Source organism: Chelonia mydas, chromosome 10 (genome assembly GCF_015237465.2).
Source record: "Chelonia mydas isolate rCheMyd1 chromosome 10, rCheMyd1.pri.v2, whole genome shotgun sequence".
In the NCBI taxonomy this organism is placed as follows: Eukaryota; Metazoa; Chordata; order Testudines; family Cheloniidae; genus Chelonia; species Chelonia mydas.
In genome coordinates this window covers 47,186,751-47,205,818 of record NC_051250.2, presented here as the reverse complement: position 1 = coordinate 47,205,818, position 19,068 = coordinate 47,186,751, and the positions used below count along the sequence as shown (strand labels likewise).

General features: G+C 45.7%; 1 protein-coding gene across 2 annotated transcripts in view; it reads left to right on the top strand.

The window, feature by feature from the left end:
- Positions 1-19,068, top strand: part of PTPN9 (protein tyrosine phosphatase non-receptor type 9) — a 51,101-nt gene that overhangs the window by 14,343 nt on the left and 17,690 nt on the right. For both annotated transcript variants that reach the window (XM_027831053.3, XM_043523801.1), the window contains exons 2-4: positions 11,841-11,984; positions 13,315-13,404; positions 14,382-14,506. In XM_027831053.3, the coding sequence (XP_027686854.2) occupies positions 11,841-11,984; positions 13,315-13,404; positions 14,382-14,506 (359 nt within the window). The remainder of the gene's footprint in view (positions 1-11,840; positions 11,985-13,314; positions 13,405-14,381; positions 14,507-19,068) is intronic.

Here is a 19,068-nt window from a genome sequence, read left to right as displayed (position 1 = left end):
GTGTTCTCTGACACTGATTTGTGTAAGCAAGTCGTTTTTAAATGAGGTGTAACTTGGGGGTACGCAAGACAAATCAGACTCCTGAAAGGGGTACAGTAATCTGGAAAGGTTGACAGCCACTGTTTCAAACCACTGCTCGTCAGTTACAGCTTGAGGGGGTTAGGAAAATGATCTCCCATACAAATAGCTTTGCCTTCACGTAGAGCAACACACGCAAACGTGTGTTTGACTCGGTGAGGAAAACACTGGGCTGAGCATGCTCAGCAAATAATTTTCAATTTGCTTGTATCTTAATTTCCAAAGCAACTTTCCTAGACCAAGTCAAAGCCCTATTCTTCATTCAGGGATGAACTTCTTCCAAGTTGTTTAGGGTTGGACAGCGTGGTCTGCTCTGCGAGAGACTTGGAGCAAGACATGAGCCCAGAATTTATAATCTGAGTTGACGGACAACATACTCCAGGGATGCAATTCACTGGGAGATCAGGGAAACTTCCTTCTGAGAGTGTTTAACAAACATTTATTATTGATAAAGTGCCTAAGGTACTTCATAAGAAATAAAGTCACAGACCCCTGCCTTGAGCATTTTACATTCTATGGGCCCCATTCTTCAGTCCTGCTCTTCGGGTATCCCCCAGCTCTCAGAGGAGTTGGGGGGAGGGATAGCTCAGTGGTTTGAGCATTGGCCTGCTAAACCCAGGGTTGTGAGTTCAATCCTTGAGGGGGCCATTTAGTGGTCTAGGGCAAAAATTGTGGATTGGTCCTGCTTTGAGCAGGGGGTTGGACTAGATGACTTCCTGAGGTCCCTTCCAACCCTGATAGTCTATGATTCTATGAGTTCCTCACTTGATGCAGAACCATCCTTATAGCTAGGGCCCTACCAAATTCATGGTCCATTTTGGTCAATTTCACGGTCATAGGATTTTTAAAATCATAAATTTCATGATTTCATCTATTTAAATCTGAAATGTCACAGTGTTGTAATTGTAGGGGCCCTGATCCAAAAAGGAGTTGGGGCGGGGGGGGCAAGGTACTGCCACCCTTACTTCTGTACTGCTGCTGGTGGGGCGCTGCCTTCAGAGCTGGACGCCTGGCCAACAGCCGCTGCTCTCTGGTTGCCCAGCTCTGAAGGCAGTGCAGAAATAAGGGTGGCAATACTGCAATCCCCCTAAAATAACCTTGCGACCCCCCCCCCCCCACTCTGCAGCTCCCTTTTGGGCCAGAATCCCCAATATGAGAAACACTGGTCTCCTCTGTTAAATCTGTGTAGTATAGGGCAAAAGCACACAAAAGACCAGATTTCCTGGTGGGAGACCAGATCTCACGGTCTGTGACGTGTTTTTCATGGCCGTGAATTTGGTAGGGTCCTATTTATAGCTCTAATCTGCCTTCCCCTCATGCCTCACTGTATGGGAGCAGGGAGTGGAAGGGAAGAGGTGTAGTAGCATGAGCACACTGCACTCCGGCTATCCTCAGCTTGCAATCAGCATAAACTAGAGCAGCCCGGAGGCCTTAGGCTAGGGGTTGGGCAGCCCCCCTTGGAATTCAGGAGGCTGAAATGACACTTAAAGCCAGTATTGTCCCTCTTCACCCAGTGCTGGACTGGAAGGTCAAAAGAATGGCACTTTTAGTGACTTGTTTAAGTCTGAGTAAGCTGGACACAAAACATCTGTTCTCCTAATGGCTGAAAAAATGCCATTTCCTTCCCCACCCAGATATCTCAGAAATAACTGAAAATGGGTTTTTTTCCCTTCAAATTTTCCATCAAAGTCACTGCTGGTTGGAGCCCAGAGTGTGATCAGTTTCAGGTAATTTACCTGAGCAAATGCCAGAGCTGGGGAGGCGGGGGGGTTGGAATGAACATGCCCTCTGATGGAGCTCTGACGCTGCAATCTCTCGTCTTGTGGTTGTGGTGTCATGGCTGGCGGGGACTGTGCTGCTGAGTTGTGTTATGTGCTGTGTGACTAGAGGTTAGAACCAAGGCAACCCTTTCCCCTCCCCTGCTCCTCCTCCTGCTCATGCGTTATGGTGCCTTCAGTATCCCAAACACAAGTACCATCTGCTGGAAACAGGATGTGCCTGTGTTAATAATTGCATTAGAATGTGACACTTCAGCACCTGTTTGAGTCCCTGGTGTATTTAACAAGAGAGACCAGCTGAGATCATTTTGTAGGCGGTAGAGGGTTTACAGGAAGGAAGGACAAAGCACTGCAATTCCCCGGGGAGAAAAAGAAATTGGAACAGGGATCATTAAAAGAACCGATGGCAAGAGGGTGTCTTAGCACTTGATGGCCATTGCAAATGGGATCCCCTGGAGAGATGACTTCATGTTATCTGAAAGAATATTGAGTGTGGCAGGATGCAGGCTGCTCTCCTACAACCTGGAATCTCAAGGGGACCCTGCCAGGGAGCTGCCAGAAGCCTTGGCTGGGATGGGCATTGCTCATAACCTTTTTTTAGAGAGCTCAGACTGCTGGAGTAGTAGCTGCTGTTGGTCAGGCACTGTTCTGAGAAGTTCACACTGCTGGAATCCTAGCAGGCTTTGATAGGAAACCGCTGTGCGGAAGCTCACGCTGCTGGAGTCCTAGTTCAGTGCTGCGAGAGGGCTGGGCTCTAGGTAGATCTGCACACTGGGGATTGATGTAGCACAAAGAAACTAGTTAATTACAGCCTGTGTGGCCATGCCTACATGCACGGTGGGAAATTCCCCCCCTCTCTAACATCGGCACAGTTCCACCAGCAATAGCAACAGTGGGAGCTCTAGCTCCAGGCTCCGAGCAAGACTGTGTTTAAAAGCACTGCCGGCTTTGTTTGTGCAGCCCCCAGCACAATGAGGGGTGGGGGTGGGGGGCTGACTTTTGATTGGCACCACTGGAGTGCAATTCATCATCACCTTGTCTATGCAAAGGTTCCCGCCTGCTGTTGCTACCTCTGGTGGGGAGCTTTCCCCTACCGTCCTCGCTCAGGCAAGGCTCTGCTGGGAGTGTGCGGCTGTGGAAATGGTGGTGTTAATGGATAACTTAAAAGCCGCTCCGTGATGGGCTGGTGAGATAACAAGCTTCATCATATTAAAGCAGGCAGTGCAAATGGAAGGGACGTGGCAAATATCCTGCCCCATTAGCTGGAATCATGAGGTGAAGCCATACATAGGGGCCCAGGCCCAGGCCTGGGCCAGTCACACATGGCTGGTGAAGTGCTGATAAACTCAGGTCCTTCACTTCCTCCCGTAGGAAGTCATTAACACGGAGGCCCTTTTCATGCTGACTAGCTCCAAATCATTCCAGCCGTTCTGCCTCGCTGGGAGCTGGCCGGCTCCCCAGAGCAGCCGGACACCCTACACCGCCGCTTTGAGCTTCCAAATTCTTCCTGTTCCCGCTGCGACGGCGGCATTTCTCGAAAGCCAATCTTAGCTGCCTTTGCTTGCTGTTTGTTGCTCTTGCACAATGCTGGGGATAATGGAAAATTCCTTCATTTCAGAATGGCTCTTCCTGTTTTATGTCACGGGCTGGGTGACTTCAGTTCTTTGTCTGTGTTCGTTTGGCTGTATCCTTTCTACTGGGGTTTGTTTGAGGAGAGGAGGGGTAGAAAGCCTAGTTTAATCCTGAACGGTTTACTAAAACACACCCCGCCAGATGGTCTCTAGCTTAGAGCAAAGGAGTTGGAGGGATTGGGTGTCCTTTGTGTGTGCACCTTTTAAGCAATGAAACGGTGTTAAAAGCAGTACTGATTCCTCTCTCTCTCTCTCTTCTCATCAAGTTTTCAAAACAGGAAAATCACATGCTGCTATATGAATAAAACCTTCACATGACTGCACACTGGAGTCTGATAAATACACGGCATTACAAAAATGATAAAGGAATACATAACGTTTGTTTTGAAAAAAATTCATTTAATTGAAACCATTAACCTTTAATTATTTCTTAAACTACAAGAGACCCAATTCCCTTATCATGAGTTATTAAAACAGACTTATTTGTACAAAGAAAATCCTAGGGTAAAGATGGAACTAGAAAGAATTCCAGTTTTTAAAACCGGTGCCTTTTAAAAAAATTATTATTATTTAACCCTTTAGGCACAAATCAAAACTCTGTCCTCTGTCCAGCCCCTCCAGCTGTTGCTTGTGGCTCCTTCATGGCTTCTCCAAACCTAAAAGTAGTTTGGTTTATATGGGACAGTTTGGCTGGCTGGGGGAGGTTTGTATTTACAGGTGGATCCATGCTGGCACATTTAACAGGAATTTATATGTGTCCACAGCGAGAAATTCAAAGGCTTTTAACAACAAATCCAATAAGCTATTGAAGAAGGAGTTTGGAGACCATGTGAGACAGACAGGTGTCCTAGGAAAAACTTGAGGTGGACACTTAATTTTAGCTGGGTCCAGTAGATTGGTGGTTGGTTCTCAACCTCTCCAGACTACTGTACTCCTTTCAGGAGTCAGATTTGTTTTGCATACCGCAAGTTTCACCTCACTTAAAAACTACTTGCTTACAAAATCAGACATAAAAATACGTAAGTGTCACAGCACACGATTACTGAAAAATTACTTACTTTCTCATTTTACCATATAATTATAAAATCAATCAATTGGAATATAAATATTGTACTTATATTTCAGTGTACAGTATATAAAGCAGTATAAACAAGTCATTGTATAAATAACGAGGAGTCCTTGTGGCACCTTAGAGACTAACACATTTATTTGGGCATAAGCTTTTGTGGGTTAGAACCCACTTCATCAGATGCATGGAGTGAAAATACAGGAGCAGGTATAAATACATGCAAGGATGGGGGGTTGCTTTACAAAGTGTGAGGTCAGTTTAACGAGATAAATCAATTAACAGCAGGATACCAAGGGCGGAAAAATAACTTTTGAAGTGGTAAGAGTGTGGCCCATTACAGACAGTTGACAAGAAGGTGTGTGTAACAGTAGGGAGAAATTAGCATTGGGAAAATTAAGTTTAGGTTTTGTAATGACCCAACCACTCCCAGTCTCTATTCAGGCCTAATCTGATGGTATCCAGTTTGCAAATTAATTCCAGTTCTGCAGCTTCACGTTAGTCTGTTTTTGACGTTTTTTTGTTGAAGAATTGCCACTTTTAGGTCTGTTACTGAGTGACCAGAGAGATTGAAGTGTTCTCCTACTGGTTTTTGAATGTTATGATTCCTGATGTCAGATTTGTGTCCATTTATTCTTTTGCATAGAGACTGTCCGGTTTGGCCAATGTACATGGCAGAGGGGCATTGCTGGCACAACCCCCATCCTTTCATATATTTATACCTGCTCCTGTATTTTTCACTCCATGCATCTGATGAAGTGAGTTCTAACCCACGAAAGCTTATGCCCAAATAAATTTGTTAGTCTCTAAGGTGCCACAAGGACTCCTCGTTATTTTTCCTGATACAGACTAACATGGCTGCCACTCTAAAGTCATTGTATGAAATTTTAGTTTGTACTGACTTTGCTAGTGCTTTTTATGTAGCCTGTTGTAAAACTAGGCAAATATCTAGATGAGTTGATGTGCCCCTGGTTGAGAACCACAGTAGCAGATAATGCATTGGATTGGGAGTCAGGAGACTTGCCATTTTTCTGGCTCTGCCACTCACCTGGTTGTGACCTGGTGCAAATCACTTCATTTCTGTGTGCTTCCATTTCACCCATTGTCTGTCTTGTGTACTTTGACTATAAGCTCTTCAGGGCAGGGATTGTCTCTTACTATGTGTCTGTACAGGGCCTTGCACAATGAGGCCCCCATCTTAGAATCATAGAATATCAGGGTTGGAAGGGAACTCAGGAGGTCATCTAGTCCAACCCCCTGCTCAAAGCAGGACCAATCCCCAATTTTTGCCCCAGATCCCTATAGTTGGAGTCTCTTGGTGCGACTGTAATTCCCTCCTACTAATAGATCCTTTGAGTCATTATAGCGTGTAATATTGATAGCTGAGGTTAGTTATTCTGAGATCACTCAGGGGACCAGATGGGCGCTTTCCTTACAAACAGAAATAAATAAAATTCTGTCCTCTCCTGTGTGCGGTCCGCTCTCATTGACTTTAATGGGAATTGTACATGCATGGCTCATCGCAGAATTTGGCTTGAAATCATTCGCATAATACGTGTGTAGCGTTGAAAGTACAAATAAAGGCATTGGAAAAAGGAAACTGAAATATTTATTTCAACCTGCCAAGACCCTGGTTCAACAGTCCTTGTGTTTCTCCTTTGAAAGCAGATGACCTCACTAGCCCCTTAGTTCACAAAAGGGAGCAGCCCTTAAATTCTCAGCTCTGGGGGGGGGGGTGTATTGTCACCATCTCTCGCATGGGAAACAACAGAATCTTGACCATGGTCTTGGCAGGTAAATGAAGGAGGAAATGAATTGCAAATATTTGCTTTAATAATGTATTTATAAGCTGTAAGTTCACCCCTAGGGTCTGAGAATGGTTTAGGCGCTTAATTTTTTTGTGTGTGTAGTTATAATGGGTTTTATACTTCTCGGCTGTTGGAGCTGCACGGACTGGGGACGGATAGCTCAACTGACCAGGAATGCGTGTTCTTAGTCAGTGTTCATGCCACTGGGAAAGTGCTTATGCCCAGGAGTGTAGCGCTAATCCTCTGCAGCTGCTGACCGAGGCTTAAAACAGTGCCAGGGGACACCCAGAGAAGGCTAGATTCTAGCTGATTTACGCCAGTGACAATCCTGAGTAATTCCACTGAAACACATGGTGTCACTTTGGATTTTCTGATTCAGAGCCCCTCTTCTTTAACTACCTTTTGGGATCCTAACCTAACTCTTATTTGTAAGTTTTTGGTTGTCTCTTCGGCTGCTACCGTGTAAAGCGACTGCTTTATCCAATGCATCTGATGAAGTGAGCTGTAGCTCACGAAAGCTTATGCTCAAATAAATTGGTTAGTCTCTAAGGTGCCACAAGTACTCCTTTTCTTTTTGCTTTATCCCAGTTGATGTGTGTGATGGGGGCTTTAGTGAGATGGATGAAAGAGCTACAGGATGGTGCAAGATTTCTACCAACCTGAAACCCCAAGGAACCCCAAGCGGGTAACTCGCGCTGTATGCATATGGAGTCTTCAAACATAAAAGGGCCCCTGGTGTACAAACTTGCAGTTCCATAAGCAAAACACAACGAGCAAGTTCTCAGTCTACTAACTAGTTTAGCCTCGCTCTCTTTTTGGATCAGCCCTTCAATATCTATTCACTTTACCAGTTGATTTGCTTTTTCAGCACCTAGCCTACTATGAAGTTTCAACCAAACAAATCTAAGGCCAAGATCCTACAAATACTTAGGCATATATTTCAAGTCAAGTGTGCGTGCGCTTTTTGCACCCTGCAAACATTTCCTCAACCAATGTTGAGCTGCTTGAACCGGGCATCTAAAACTGACACAGTATTAAATTGAGTTGTCTTGTCTTCCTTTTGTTTCCATCCACTCTCCATGCCCCTGTCTCCGGTCACTAGCAACTCCACCCATTTCCCTTCTAGGCAGTTCTGTGACTTTCTTGTTGTGCCTAGTTGGAAACAATAACTTTGTTCTCATCACTTCCCGTGTAACTCAGTAGGATCAAAGTTTTCATTCTCAGATTGCAAGTCGACTAAAATTTCTACTATCTAAAAGCTTTCCAGTCTATTTCTGTCCCTGGATGTGCTTTTGGAATGTTGTAGAAGCACATCAAAAAACCCAAACAAACAAACAAAACCATGTGGGGGGGGACCTACTGGGTTGGTTTTAAGTTTATTTCTCAACCTTTAAAGGCTGCTATCATGACTTGTGTTACAGGACTGCCAAGAAGCAGCAAACACTATTGGGACCCCATTGTGCTAGGTCTGTATAAGCATATTGTCAAAGACAGTCCCTGCCCCACAGAACTGGGCTGGTTGCATCCACTCTCCCTTCTATTCAAAGGGACGGTACAAAAACTAGAGAGGAAATTGCAAGACTGATGCTGCTGTTGCTAGGGATGGAGCAGAGCAAGTGGCATATTTGTATCTGTCATATCTATTAAGATCCCACCGTTCTATAGACCAGGTTATTCTCACAAGGACCAATATCCAGGCCAAATCCGAAAGAACTGTTCCTATGCTCTGAGCCAAGAATCACATCCTGGCCAGCAGGAGGCAGAGTCCGGCAATTGCCCCCTGGAGTTGAGGCCATTTCAGAGGAGGAGCTAAGTTTAAAGAGATTATCGTTATTTGATGTTTGTGTTCCCAACGGGCACAGAGGCCAAACCAAGACTGGGGCTGCGTCATGTGAGGTGCTGTATAAACACCTACTGAGAAACAGCCCCAGTCCCCAAAGAGCTCCCCATCTAAACAGACAAAGGGGAGGGGGAGAGAAACAGAGGCACAGAGAGGTAAAGACACTTGCCCACTGTCATACAGCAGGGCACTGACTGAGCCAGCGAGGGAACTCAACTGTCTTGAATCCCACCCACCCCTGCGCCCTATTCACTAAGGGTAAAATTTTCAAAAGCAAAAACGGGACTTAGACGCTTGAAAACGTTACCCTAGATCCCACTGCCTCTGTGGTGACAACTAGAGCTGTCTAGCCAAGCCTCAAAAATCATCTCACGTTTTTAATGAAAGCTGAGAGCCTCCTATACTTACGCGATTCCCGGTGCTGAGGCTATGAGGAAAGCACCAAATATCATGAGTCTTGCACTAAAATGATGAGCGTTCGGCAATGCCGCTATTGCTTGAGGAAAGCAAATAGTGTGGATTAATCATACATGTGGTTTATTTTATGCAGAGCCATCTTTATATCTTGCCGGGTGATGCATCCCATTCTGCGGAGGGTTCTTGGCTTCTTCTGTCTAGAGATTTATTGTCGGTTATTTATTTTTGAAATGATTATCAGCTCAGAGGGGATGAAAAGGTCCTTTGTGTGTTCTCACAGCAGAATATTTGGGGTTTTGTTCTGCTAGGATCTTTGGAGGATCCCGTTAGGAGCTTAGCGAAAAAAAGTATTGTCTTGGCTAGAAAATGAAACCACTATCTCAGGGAGCGCTCAGGGGAACTGACCCTCATCCAGCTCCTGCCTGTGGTTACACCTGTGCGATCCTATGGATATGCTAGGTATAGCGGAGAGCAGCATACTGCCCTATATGTTTGGATGTGGTTTAATTTCTTCCTTCCTTTGCCCTGGGCTTTGTTTGTTCACCTGGCCTGGGTTGTCCAAGGCAGCAGTCTGTTTCCTTCTTGGTCACTGTGATGTTTGCTGTTTCAGTCCTCCTTGCGGTGCTAAAGCTTGTTTCTCTGGTTTGGTGCTAACTGGTTCCCAGCCAATGTGGTATTTAAAGCAGGTCGGGGTATAGCTACTAAAGCCATGGCTGGTGGTGAGCTTTATGTCTTTGTCATCCACCCTCTTGTATGGAGCGCTCTGGTATCTAGCCAATGTTGGTGGTCTCTGTCAGCTTTCCAGGTGGGTTTTGCAGGAAGGAATGCCTAGGGTAGGGGCACTAACAGGTTCATAGGTATGGCTGGTTTTTAACTCTGAGTTTCTTCTCTCTGGGACAATTGCCATCAGCAGCTGTCTCACTGTCATATTTAAAGGCAAAGACCTCGGAGGTGTCCTTTCAAACACCATAGAAAGCCCTCTTGCTGGTACACAACAAAGCTCATGTTCTTTGAACATACTCCTCAGCCTGTCAGAAACCCAAACCTGCATCCCTGCCTGTCCCTCTAATTTCTCTCTTTGGATGTTTTGCTGCTGCCTCAAACAACTCAGTATATGCAAACCAGAGCTTGTATTTCCCGCAGAATCCCCTCTCTGCTCTAATTCTTTGTTTTATTCACAGAAGCACCATCGTTCACTTCATTCAGACCGTGAGACTCCTCTTCCCTCTGCCCCCACGGCTAGGCTTTTGCCAAACCATTTTGCTTCTTTATCTACAACAGAATTCATCCTCCCCCTCCTGTCCATCCCAGTCACCAAGATATTCCATCCTTCGCCAGCCTCCCACCCTGGCGGCTCCAACTCCTCCTTCTCCCTTGATCTCTGCTCCATCCCTTCCTGGTACTGTTCTTCCATCCCAAACTTTGCTACTCTGACCGAACCCCCCTTCTCCTTGTCTCTCTCCATTGGCTTCACCTCTTCTTCCATGGCAAGTGTCCTCTCCTGGCTTCCAGAGCTCTCCAAAACTCCTCCCCTCCCTGTGGCTTGGCATCACCTGTTCTCTGTGCTATGCCCGATCTCCTCTCCAACTGTTCTGTTTGTCTTCACCCTTTGCCTTCTCTCCCTGTCAGATCACACCAAGTTTGTTCTTTCTCTCTCTCATAAACCATGCAAACCTTTGCCTATTCCACAGTAACCACTAACACATCCCATTCTGTGTGTATTCCATCATGGATTGTACCTGCTTTTGCCTTTTGGTTAGAGTGTAATCCCTTCAAGGCAGAGGTTTACAAGTTTGGCATTTACTGTATGGAAATGCAAGTACTTACTGTGCTGCATAAATAACTAACGTGGGACAAAGACCCAGCTTGAGTCACACAAAGAGGACTGGTAACTAAGGATGCTTTTGCCTGATGTGGAATAAATTTAATAGGTTGATAGATTTCAAGGCCAGAAAAGGCCATTATGATCACCTAGGCTGACTTCCTGCATGCGACAGGCCTTGGAATTTCACCCAATCATATTTCTGTCTCTCCCAGAATTCCTTCACTGTAACTGATCTACAACCTCGTTATCCCAGTCGGAACAGTCAATGTAGATAACTCAGGGAAATAGCGAGAGAGCACGAGGTTGGTGTTGGAAGGAAACGAACCTGGGTCTAAAGTGAGGAATGTCTCTCTAGTGAGGCAAGCTGAGACAGTAAGAGACCATGACTCTGGTAAGGTGAAGGCTGGTGGGATTCCAATGTACCTGGCATCGTCTGGAGATGGTACAGTTCATTCTCAGCAGGTATCCAGCAGTGCGGAGGCTAGGAGATCTAGCTCCCTTTCTCTGGATTGCCAGCTATCGCGGTTTCCAAAAGCACTGGGTGGCTTTCCAGATTCAGTCTCTGAGGCTTGTCTAACTAATCACACATAGCTATGACCCAGCACTCTTATGGCTTCCGGATGCCTTTCATAGCTGCCATGGAAAGCAATATGCAAACTCTGGAGGCCTGTGTTAAGTAGAAAAGTGACTTGCTGCTGTAGCTAACAATGCACCAATGAATGATCCCTGTTCTTTTATTGCTCAATCAGCCAGAGCTCGTTTGTTCCCACCGCTCTCATTGGCTGCTGGGATTGATGAAAAGAGTGAGACTGAGTGATTGGTGCATCATACTGTACAGCTTCACTGCCAGCTATCCAATCATTCCATCTCTCTCTCTCTGCCGATTTGTGCAGGCTGCTTTGAGCTGGTGATTTGCATCTCTTTTCTCATTTCATTGTTTCTGCCTTACCGTGTGTCACCTACTTATCTGATCCATCGAATGCTTTTAGATACACAAAAAGAACAGGAGGACTTGTGGCACCTTAGAGACTAACAAATTTATTAGAGCATAAACTTTCGTGGGCTACAGCCCACTTCATCGGATGCATAGAATGGAACATATAGTAAGAAGATAGATAGTTAGATACAGAGAAGGTGGAAGTTACCATACAAACTGTGAGAGGCTAATTAGTTAAGATGAGCTATTATCAGCAGGAGAAAAAAACTTTTGTAGTGATAATCAAGATGGCCCATTTAGACAGTTGACAAGAAGGTGTGATTAGATACACAGTGGGTTAGAGTGGATTTCAGAATAGCTTCTGTACCAGATTATTTTCCATCCCTTGGTATTTAGTATGTGCAAACACTAATGTGTCTCTTCCCTCTTGCCTTACCATGCATGTCTCTCTCTCAAATAGGCCACGAAGCAGTTCCTAGAGGAGATTAACAAGTGGACTGTGCAGTACAATGTATCTCCGCTTTCCTGGAATGTGGCCGTCAAGTTCCTCATGGCTAGGAAGTTTGATGTCCTCCGAGCGATCGAGCTGTTCCACTCCTACAGGGTACGTGAGCCGGAGCTGTCTCGGTGAAGGGGGGAGCTGGAGTCAGGCCGGGCTTTTCTGTGCTGCTAAGTGATGTGATGCATTGCAAAAGCTGTTCTCGTTTCCAGGGGAACAGTTATGCTCTCAAATGCTTTTTTTCTCAGATATTTTTTTGCTTTGGTGAAAAACCTACAAGCGTATAAATCAGCCATGCAAAATCATTGTGAGTCACCCAGGCACAAAATCAATTCAAACCACCCTGCTAGGATGATGATAGCAAAAAAACCTAGACAATGTTTTAAACTTGCCCATCCCCCAAACTTGTTCTCTTTCAGACGCTTCTCGTCTTCCCCTGCTTGGTCACAGGTTTTTTTACAGGAATGTGTCCAAGGAATTATTGAACTGAGTAGTTCTAGGCCATGCCAACATCCAGCCTTCTTCCCCATCCCTTTTCAGGAACAATATTGGATTCTGTTGAGCAGGGGTTCTCAAACTGGGGGTTGGGACCCCTCAGGGGATTGCAAGGTTATTACATGGTGGGTTGCAAGCTATCAGTCTCCACTCCAAACCCTGTTTTGCCTCCAGCATTTATAATGGTGTTAAATACATTAAAAAGTGTGTTAATTTATAAGGGGAGGGTCGCACTCAGAGGCTTGCTATGTGAAAAGGGTCACCAGTACAAAACTTTGAGAACCACTGCTGTAGAGGTGGTTATTCCATGCTTATCACCGTAGTACCCAAATGCCTTCTGGTCCTGCATTAAACAACTTCACTACACATCTGTTCTAAGCCTCTTCAGGCGACACTGTTAGGAGCTGTTCACAGCAGTCTATGAAACCTGAACAAACATTAAATTGAGAATCGAAGATGGTTTCTCCATGGATTCTCGCATACACCCATAATCCTTTGCCCTGGGATCTGGCTAGTGGGTTAACCACACCCACAATGGCAGCTAAACTCTTAGTGTGTCTGTCCCCCCTATATAAACCCAGGAACTACATCACAACCCCAGTCTGCTGCTTCTGTGCCAGACAAGCTGGCTTGCCTCCCATCCTCTCCGCCAGCCCCAGTCCTGGGCTAGCTGGCTAGATTTGGTGGCCCAGACGGGGAATTGGTGGTTCTGGCCAGCCTCAGGGATGTGAGAAGGTGGCCCAAGTTTTGAAACCAGATCTGGAAATTTGTTTGGGTTAGATGTGCATGAGGCTTGGTCACTGAGCAGGTGGGTGGTGATGGTGGCCATATACCTTTAATGATTCCCAGCTGAGCAGGAAATAGTAATGGCAGCTGATTGGAAGCTGCTTCCTGTGCTGTCTGCTGTCCCTGTGATTGTTGTGTGCCTCTGAACCCTTAGGAAACTCGGCTGAAGGAAGGAATTGTGAAGCTGAAACCTCACGAAGAACCTCTGCGCTCTGAGCTGCTCAGTGGGAAGTTCACCATCCTGGTAAGTGTGGGATCACGTCCTGGCCTTTCTCTCCCACGGGCCTGGTTTGTGCAAGAGGAGCCCTCTCCACGTCCAAAGGGCCTGCAACCTGGAGAGAGAGCTGGGCAGCACTGGGAAAAACTAAGTGTGCACGGGTCTTGGAAGGTGAAATACAAGGTGGTGTTTGCACCATTGTGTCTCATGAGATTGTAACCCTAAGGCAGGGATTCCAGATTTTGGGGTGGTCCAGCTGGGATCCTTGAAGAAGTGGGGGCTGTGCTTATTCACCCACAACAGCTGTTTTCCCCTCTTAGTTTCTCCTTTTCTCCCTCTCCCATTGGCTGCATCAGTGAACTGCTCCTACCTCCACGCTGAGCAAGATGGCAACGTCTCAGAGATGCTGTTAGCTCATCACTGTCCTGAGCAGTGGGGGTACTAAGGGAGCCCCTGGGCCAGCTCTCATGCGCAGCAGTAGTTGGCGTTAGCTACTCCTTGGGCTTATCCCCTTCCCTTGGGCTATCTGGTTGGTCTGGGGAAAATGCCAGCTAAAGATGATCAGCTTTCGGAGGCTCCTCTGGTTCACTTTAAGGGTGCAATAGACTAGTGGGAGGCTCGTAGAATGGAATGAGTAAGGAGATAGAATTGTCTTCTCCTCCGTGGGTGTAAGTCATGCTTTTCTTGTCCCCCAGGGATCAGAGCAGGAAAGCTCACAAGTTAATGAACATTGTGAAAGGGGAAAATAGTCTCCCTAAAATAAATCCGTTCTGTATGGGGTGTCCTGCACATGTCTGCTACATTCACACTCACAGTTCTGCATCTCCAGTTTGCTGTAGCATGAAACCTCCATCATTACTATTTATTTGTAGTGCAAAGGTGCTGTACGATCACACAAGTAGACCCTGTCCCTGTCCCAAAGAGCTCTGTACCATCCATGGTCTCTGCAGAGACTGTTCTGCCACCTGTCTGGTCTTTATGCTTTTCCCCTGATTACCTTCTAGAGCGCACGGGACCCCTCCGGAGCCTCGATCGCCCTCTTCACCGCCAAGTTACATCATCCCAATAAAAGCGTCCAACATGTGGTGCTCCAGGCACTGTTCTATCTGCTGGACAGAGCTGTGGAGAGGTGAGTACAGACGCGTGTAGCACGCAGCTCCTGTCTGCTCAACTTGCTGTTCCTAGATGGGCTTTAATACCTGTAATGCCCATTGCAATCTAGGCGGGGTGGTTTTCCCTGTCCTGCTGAACTCCACAATCCAGGTTTTCCATCAGTACGTGCTGCCTGGCAGGAATTTGAATTTGTAGCATGGATTTTGGGGGGGAAATCTTGGCTTCCCTCCCCTCTGCCTCCAATCCCTGCAGCATTTCCAGCCTCTGTCTCTTGTTGTAGACAGATGTGAGTGCATGCAGGACTGGGCCTGGGGACCAAGGCAGAGGGTTTCTTTTTTAAACCCTACTCCAGAGTTCATGAGTCTGTCTCTTTCAGATCCCAAGCTATTTGGGATAAGAGAGCAAACCTGAGCTGATTCATCTGAATGACCTTGGCCTATCTCCTACAATATAAAGGAGACTTGCGTATTAGCTGATTTTCCAGGCCTACGGCAGAGCCTGCCTGTCTGAGCAGCTGCTGGTGGAGGCCCGCAGCACTCAAGGATAGGATTTCTGTCCAGCGGGAAAGTGCAATGGGGGCCTTAAGTTGTATTGGCCACATGATCGGTGATCACACAGTGGGTAACTGCTGCTACCTTGGCTGATTTTTCCCTTGTATCTCATTGTGGTGTTGATATGATGCCTCATGATGGAATTTCGTTTTTTTCAGTTTGCTTTCTTAAAGACCTACGAACTTACACACACAAAAAGAACAGTATTAAGGTTGCAAAGTCCAGCACGCAAAAGAGGAAATGCCAGAATTCAGGTAGCCTGTGAAACTTTAATTTGGTCCCTTTGTGCAGCTGCATTATGATAGGTTTCAGAGTAACAGCCGTGTTAGTCTGTATTCGCAAAAAGAAAAGGAGTACTTGTGGCAACTTAGAGACTAACCAATTTATTTGAGCATAAGCTTTCGTGAGCTACAGCTCACTTCATCGGATGCATTATGATATGGGCTTTGGTGTCGTGGTCACATGCTATTTTCCCCACAGGGCCTCTGCCTCATTCAGTGCACAGGCAACCATCATTCTGGCATTCCCTATCTCTTGAGTGCTTGACTTTGCAACCTTAGCAATGTTCTCTGAATGTAATTTGCATGTGTGTTATAACTACATATATGTAGGAGATTACACTAACAGCTACACAAGCCCTTGATTAGTTTTTGAAGATGCCCCATAGATGGTTTATGTCCTTGAATTTGCCTTTGAAGGGTCCGTAAAGAAGAGAAGTCAAGGGGCGTTTGGCCGAAATACTGAGGAGTATTACTTGAGTCAGTGCTGTTAAAGTAGGGATTTGAAATCACCAAGTTGTAATTGTGGTACGGCTGCCCCCCCGCCCCCCGCAATATAAACTCTCCTACACGAGGTGCATTAATCTGTTGAATTATAGGACTTTGGGATATCTAGTTGAATCCCAGCACTTGGCTGGTTGAATGTCCCTAATGCTGCTGTTTGTTTGTTTGTTTTTCATCGAGCTTTCAAAATGAACTCTGTTCTTCAGAGCTGTCTGTGCGGGGCTCAGTCAGAAAGGCCAAAGGCCTGCGAAAGAAAAGCTTGCTGCCCTTCAGTAAGCTTACGGAAAATCCCTAGGCCCAGCTGGCTTCCCTGAGAAATTTGCTAAAACTCATAAAGATCTCGCACCCCTGATGCTTTCGACTGTATTCGAGGAAGCCGTGATCTCTTAATCCCTGAGTCATTGGCTCTGGTATGCTTTAAAGAGCTAAGAACCATGGTCTCCCCTGAAGATTTTCAGGGAGGATTTTTGGTAGGGTGACGAGGCAGGATGTTATCTGGGCACGCACATTTGGAAGCAGGGAGAATACTCGTTTTATATGTAACAGTATCATTCTTTGGAGCAGCTCATATGCACAAAGGTTAATGTAACAAAACAGGGAGCGTATTGTGTGACACATGACAGGCTGACCCACTTTCAGGGCTTTGATTTCCTGATGCAAAAGTGAAAGGAAATTCTCAGCTATTCACCCCTTCCCCACTCTGCTTGTCCCTGGGGTCTGCAGTGCGTAGGGCATGGGATGATCATTCTGCGTTGCGAGAATTCTGAATCCAATAAGTTGCAGTGTCAGAACGTAGTGGAGAAGGCTGAAACAAGAGCTACTTTACTTCTGAATTGTCTTGCTTGTCAGGTGCTCCATATCAGTGTTTCTCAACCTTTTGGATACCAGGGACTGAGCTTGTTGCCTTCTTAAACTGTGTCAGGGAGATATCGGGGACTGGCCTGTTGAGAAACACTGCTCCATACAACATGAATGCATTTTGTTGGTATTTAAATACAAGGCTAGTTTGGAGTGTTACCATGCCTGATGCACCCTCAACCCTAATAGTCTACTGCATAAAGTTAAATTTTGAAAAAGAAGTGTGTGCTTTGCTATAGAGTGCATAGAGGAATATGCATTCATTATCCCAAGAGCTTATCTTCTCTTTTGGGCAGACACGCAGTTCAGACTTGTACCTTAAAGGACTGGGGATTGAAAGGTCCAATCTCTAAGCAGTGCAAAGATTGCTTTTTGTTGGGGTTGCTCATGGATTCTCCTCAAGTGTCACAGAAAAGGATGCATCGTCCCTTTGATTATCATTGTTCGTGACTTGTATTCCAGTAGCACCCATGATGTGGTTAGACACTGTTGAAACACACAGGATGACACAGTCCCCACCCCAAAGAGCTTATAATCTTTGGCCAGGTCTATGCTTGGAAGGCTTTGCTGGTATAGCTATAGTGATATACTAGATTGGCAAAGAGCCACGGCGGCTGCAACTTATACTGGCAAAACTCATCACACCCTTGATGGCAGAAGTCTGTAGTGTAGATATGGCCTCAAAACCTGACACTTCTGCAAATGTGAACCCCAATCCTGCAAATGGATCTGTATAGATGCAAAGGACTCCCAGTGTGGATTCAATTTCAGGATCAGGGCCGCTGTCTATAAATGGGCAAGTAGTTGCACCTCTGCCTGTGAGTACATCTAGTCAGCTACCATTTGAGATTATAAAACATGTGGGCTGACCTGGGGGAATGGCTCTGGGGTGCTAGTGAATTTAGAGTGCCATGCGTACCTATGGCACTGCAGAAATAATCAGCATCAGAATTTTCAGTGAGTGTAAATTGGGTTCTAAACTGAGTGAAAGTGTTTGTAAGTTTCAGAAATCAGGAGTTACTGAAAAGAGCTCAGCTTGGAATGCTTTTATTTCCATTTGCTGTGACTGAGTATGGGGGGAATAAATTGGATTGGGAAAGTACTTAGTGAAGGTTTAAATTTCCTTTGGATAAAAGCGTTACAAAGTTGAAATAGATCTCAGCTGGCAAAGCACTGGAATTATTGTTGATTTTCTTTTTGGCTGTTTTTTTCTCACTATTGTAATTAAAGATAAATTAATTAAGATGCCTTTACACAGGCTGAAGGCAAGCGGACCGTTAAACTCACAGTTTGAAGATGCTAGCAGAGCTCCAAAAAGGACTGGACACTGCTGTAAATAACAAGAGCATCCAGAGTTAATATTAGGAGGGTTAAGGAACATTTCCAAAAGTCCCTGACAGACATAAGAAAATCAGTGGGACTCAGCCCTCTTAATCAGTGGGGCCCTTTTGAAAACTTTACCCTTAAAAGAGTTTTGGAAGGCAGAGGAACACGCCATTATTTATTATGTGTATTGCCAGAGTGTCTAGGAACCCTGGTCATGGCCCAGGGCCCCACTGGACCAGGTGCTGTACAAACACACGACAAAGAGACGGTCCCTTCCCTCATGTTTCAGAGCATAAACCTGTCTCTTATCAAAGAGGGGTAGGTAGAAATTTTACCTTCAGGCAGGTTATCCCATAACAAGAAACCTGGCAGTAGCTGGTGCTGGCCTGATCTAGACTGGCATTTTTTTGTTGTCGTTCTTATAACCGCCCAGCAACATACAAATAATCCATATGGGGGAGGAGGGACAGATTAACTCAAGGAGCCAGTAAATCAAAGCAGCAGAAAATCCCCTTCCTTTTCCATTCCATCCAGGAGCCCCAGCTTCCACCCACCCCAGAAACCCTATAGAAAAGATGGCTTTTGCCTTCTGCCTAGCAGGCCAACGTTGCACGTTCAGTTTAATTTCAGTTTTGAAATAAACACGTCCAACAATAAGCGAACGAGGTAATCAGAAATACACATTTAAAAATCTTGAGAGGACACTGTAAACTCTGTTTAATGTACCAAGTTCTTAGCTATGCCCGATTCGCCATGCACCCTACTTCAGAAACATCCAGTGTGATCTCAGAGAGCCCCAGACAGAGGCGTTGTCTCGTGCTGCAAGTAGATATGTAACTGAAGCCGTATCTGCCTAGGTGCATCCTGATTCCCCATCTCTGTCTCATGCATTGCAAAAATGAGAGAGAAGGGGTCACATTGATCCCTGGTTTACAAACTTCCTGTTTTCAGCTGAACAGGAATTCTGGTTTCAGCATGAATGGAAAAAACAGGTTTTCACCTGTTACAGATTTTCTTTTTCGCTGCTGAAGCTATTGATTGTTTGAACCAAGAGGCAAGAA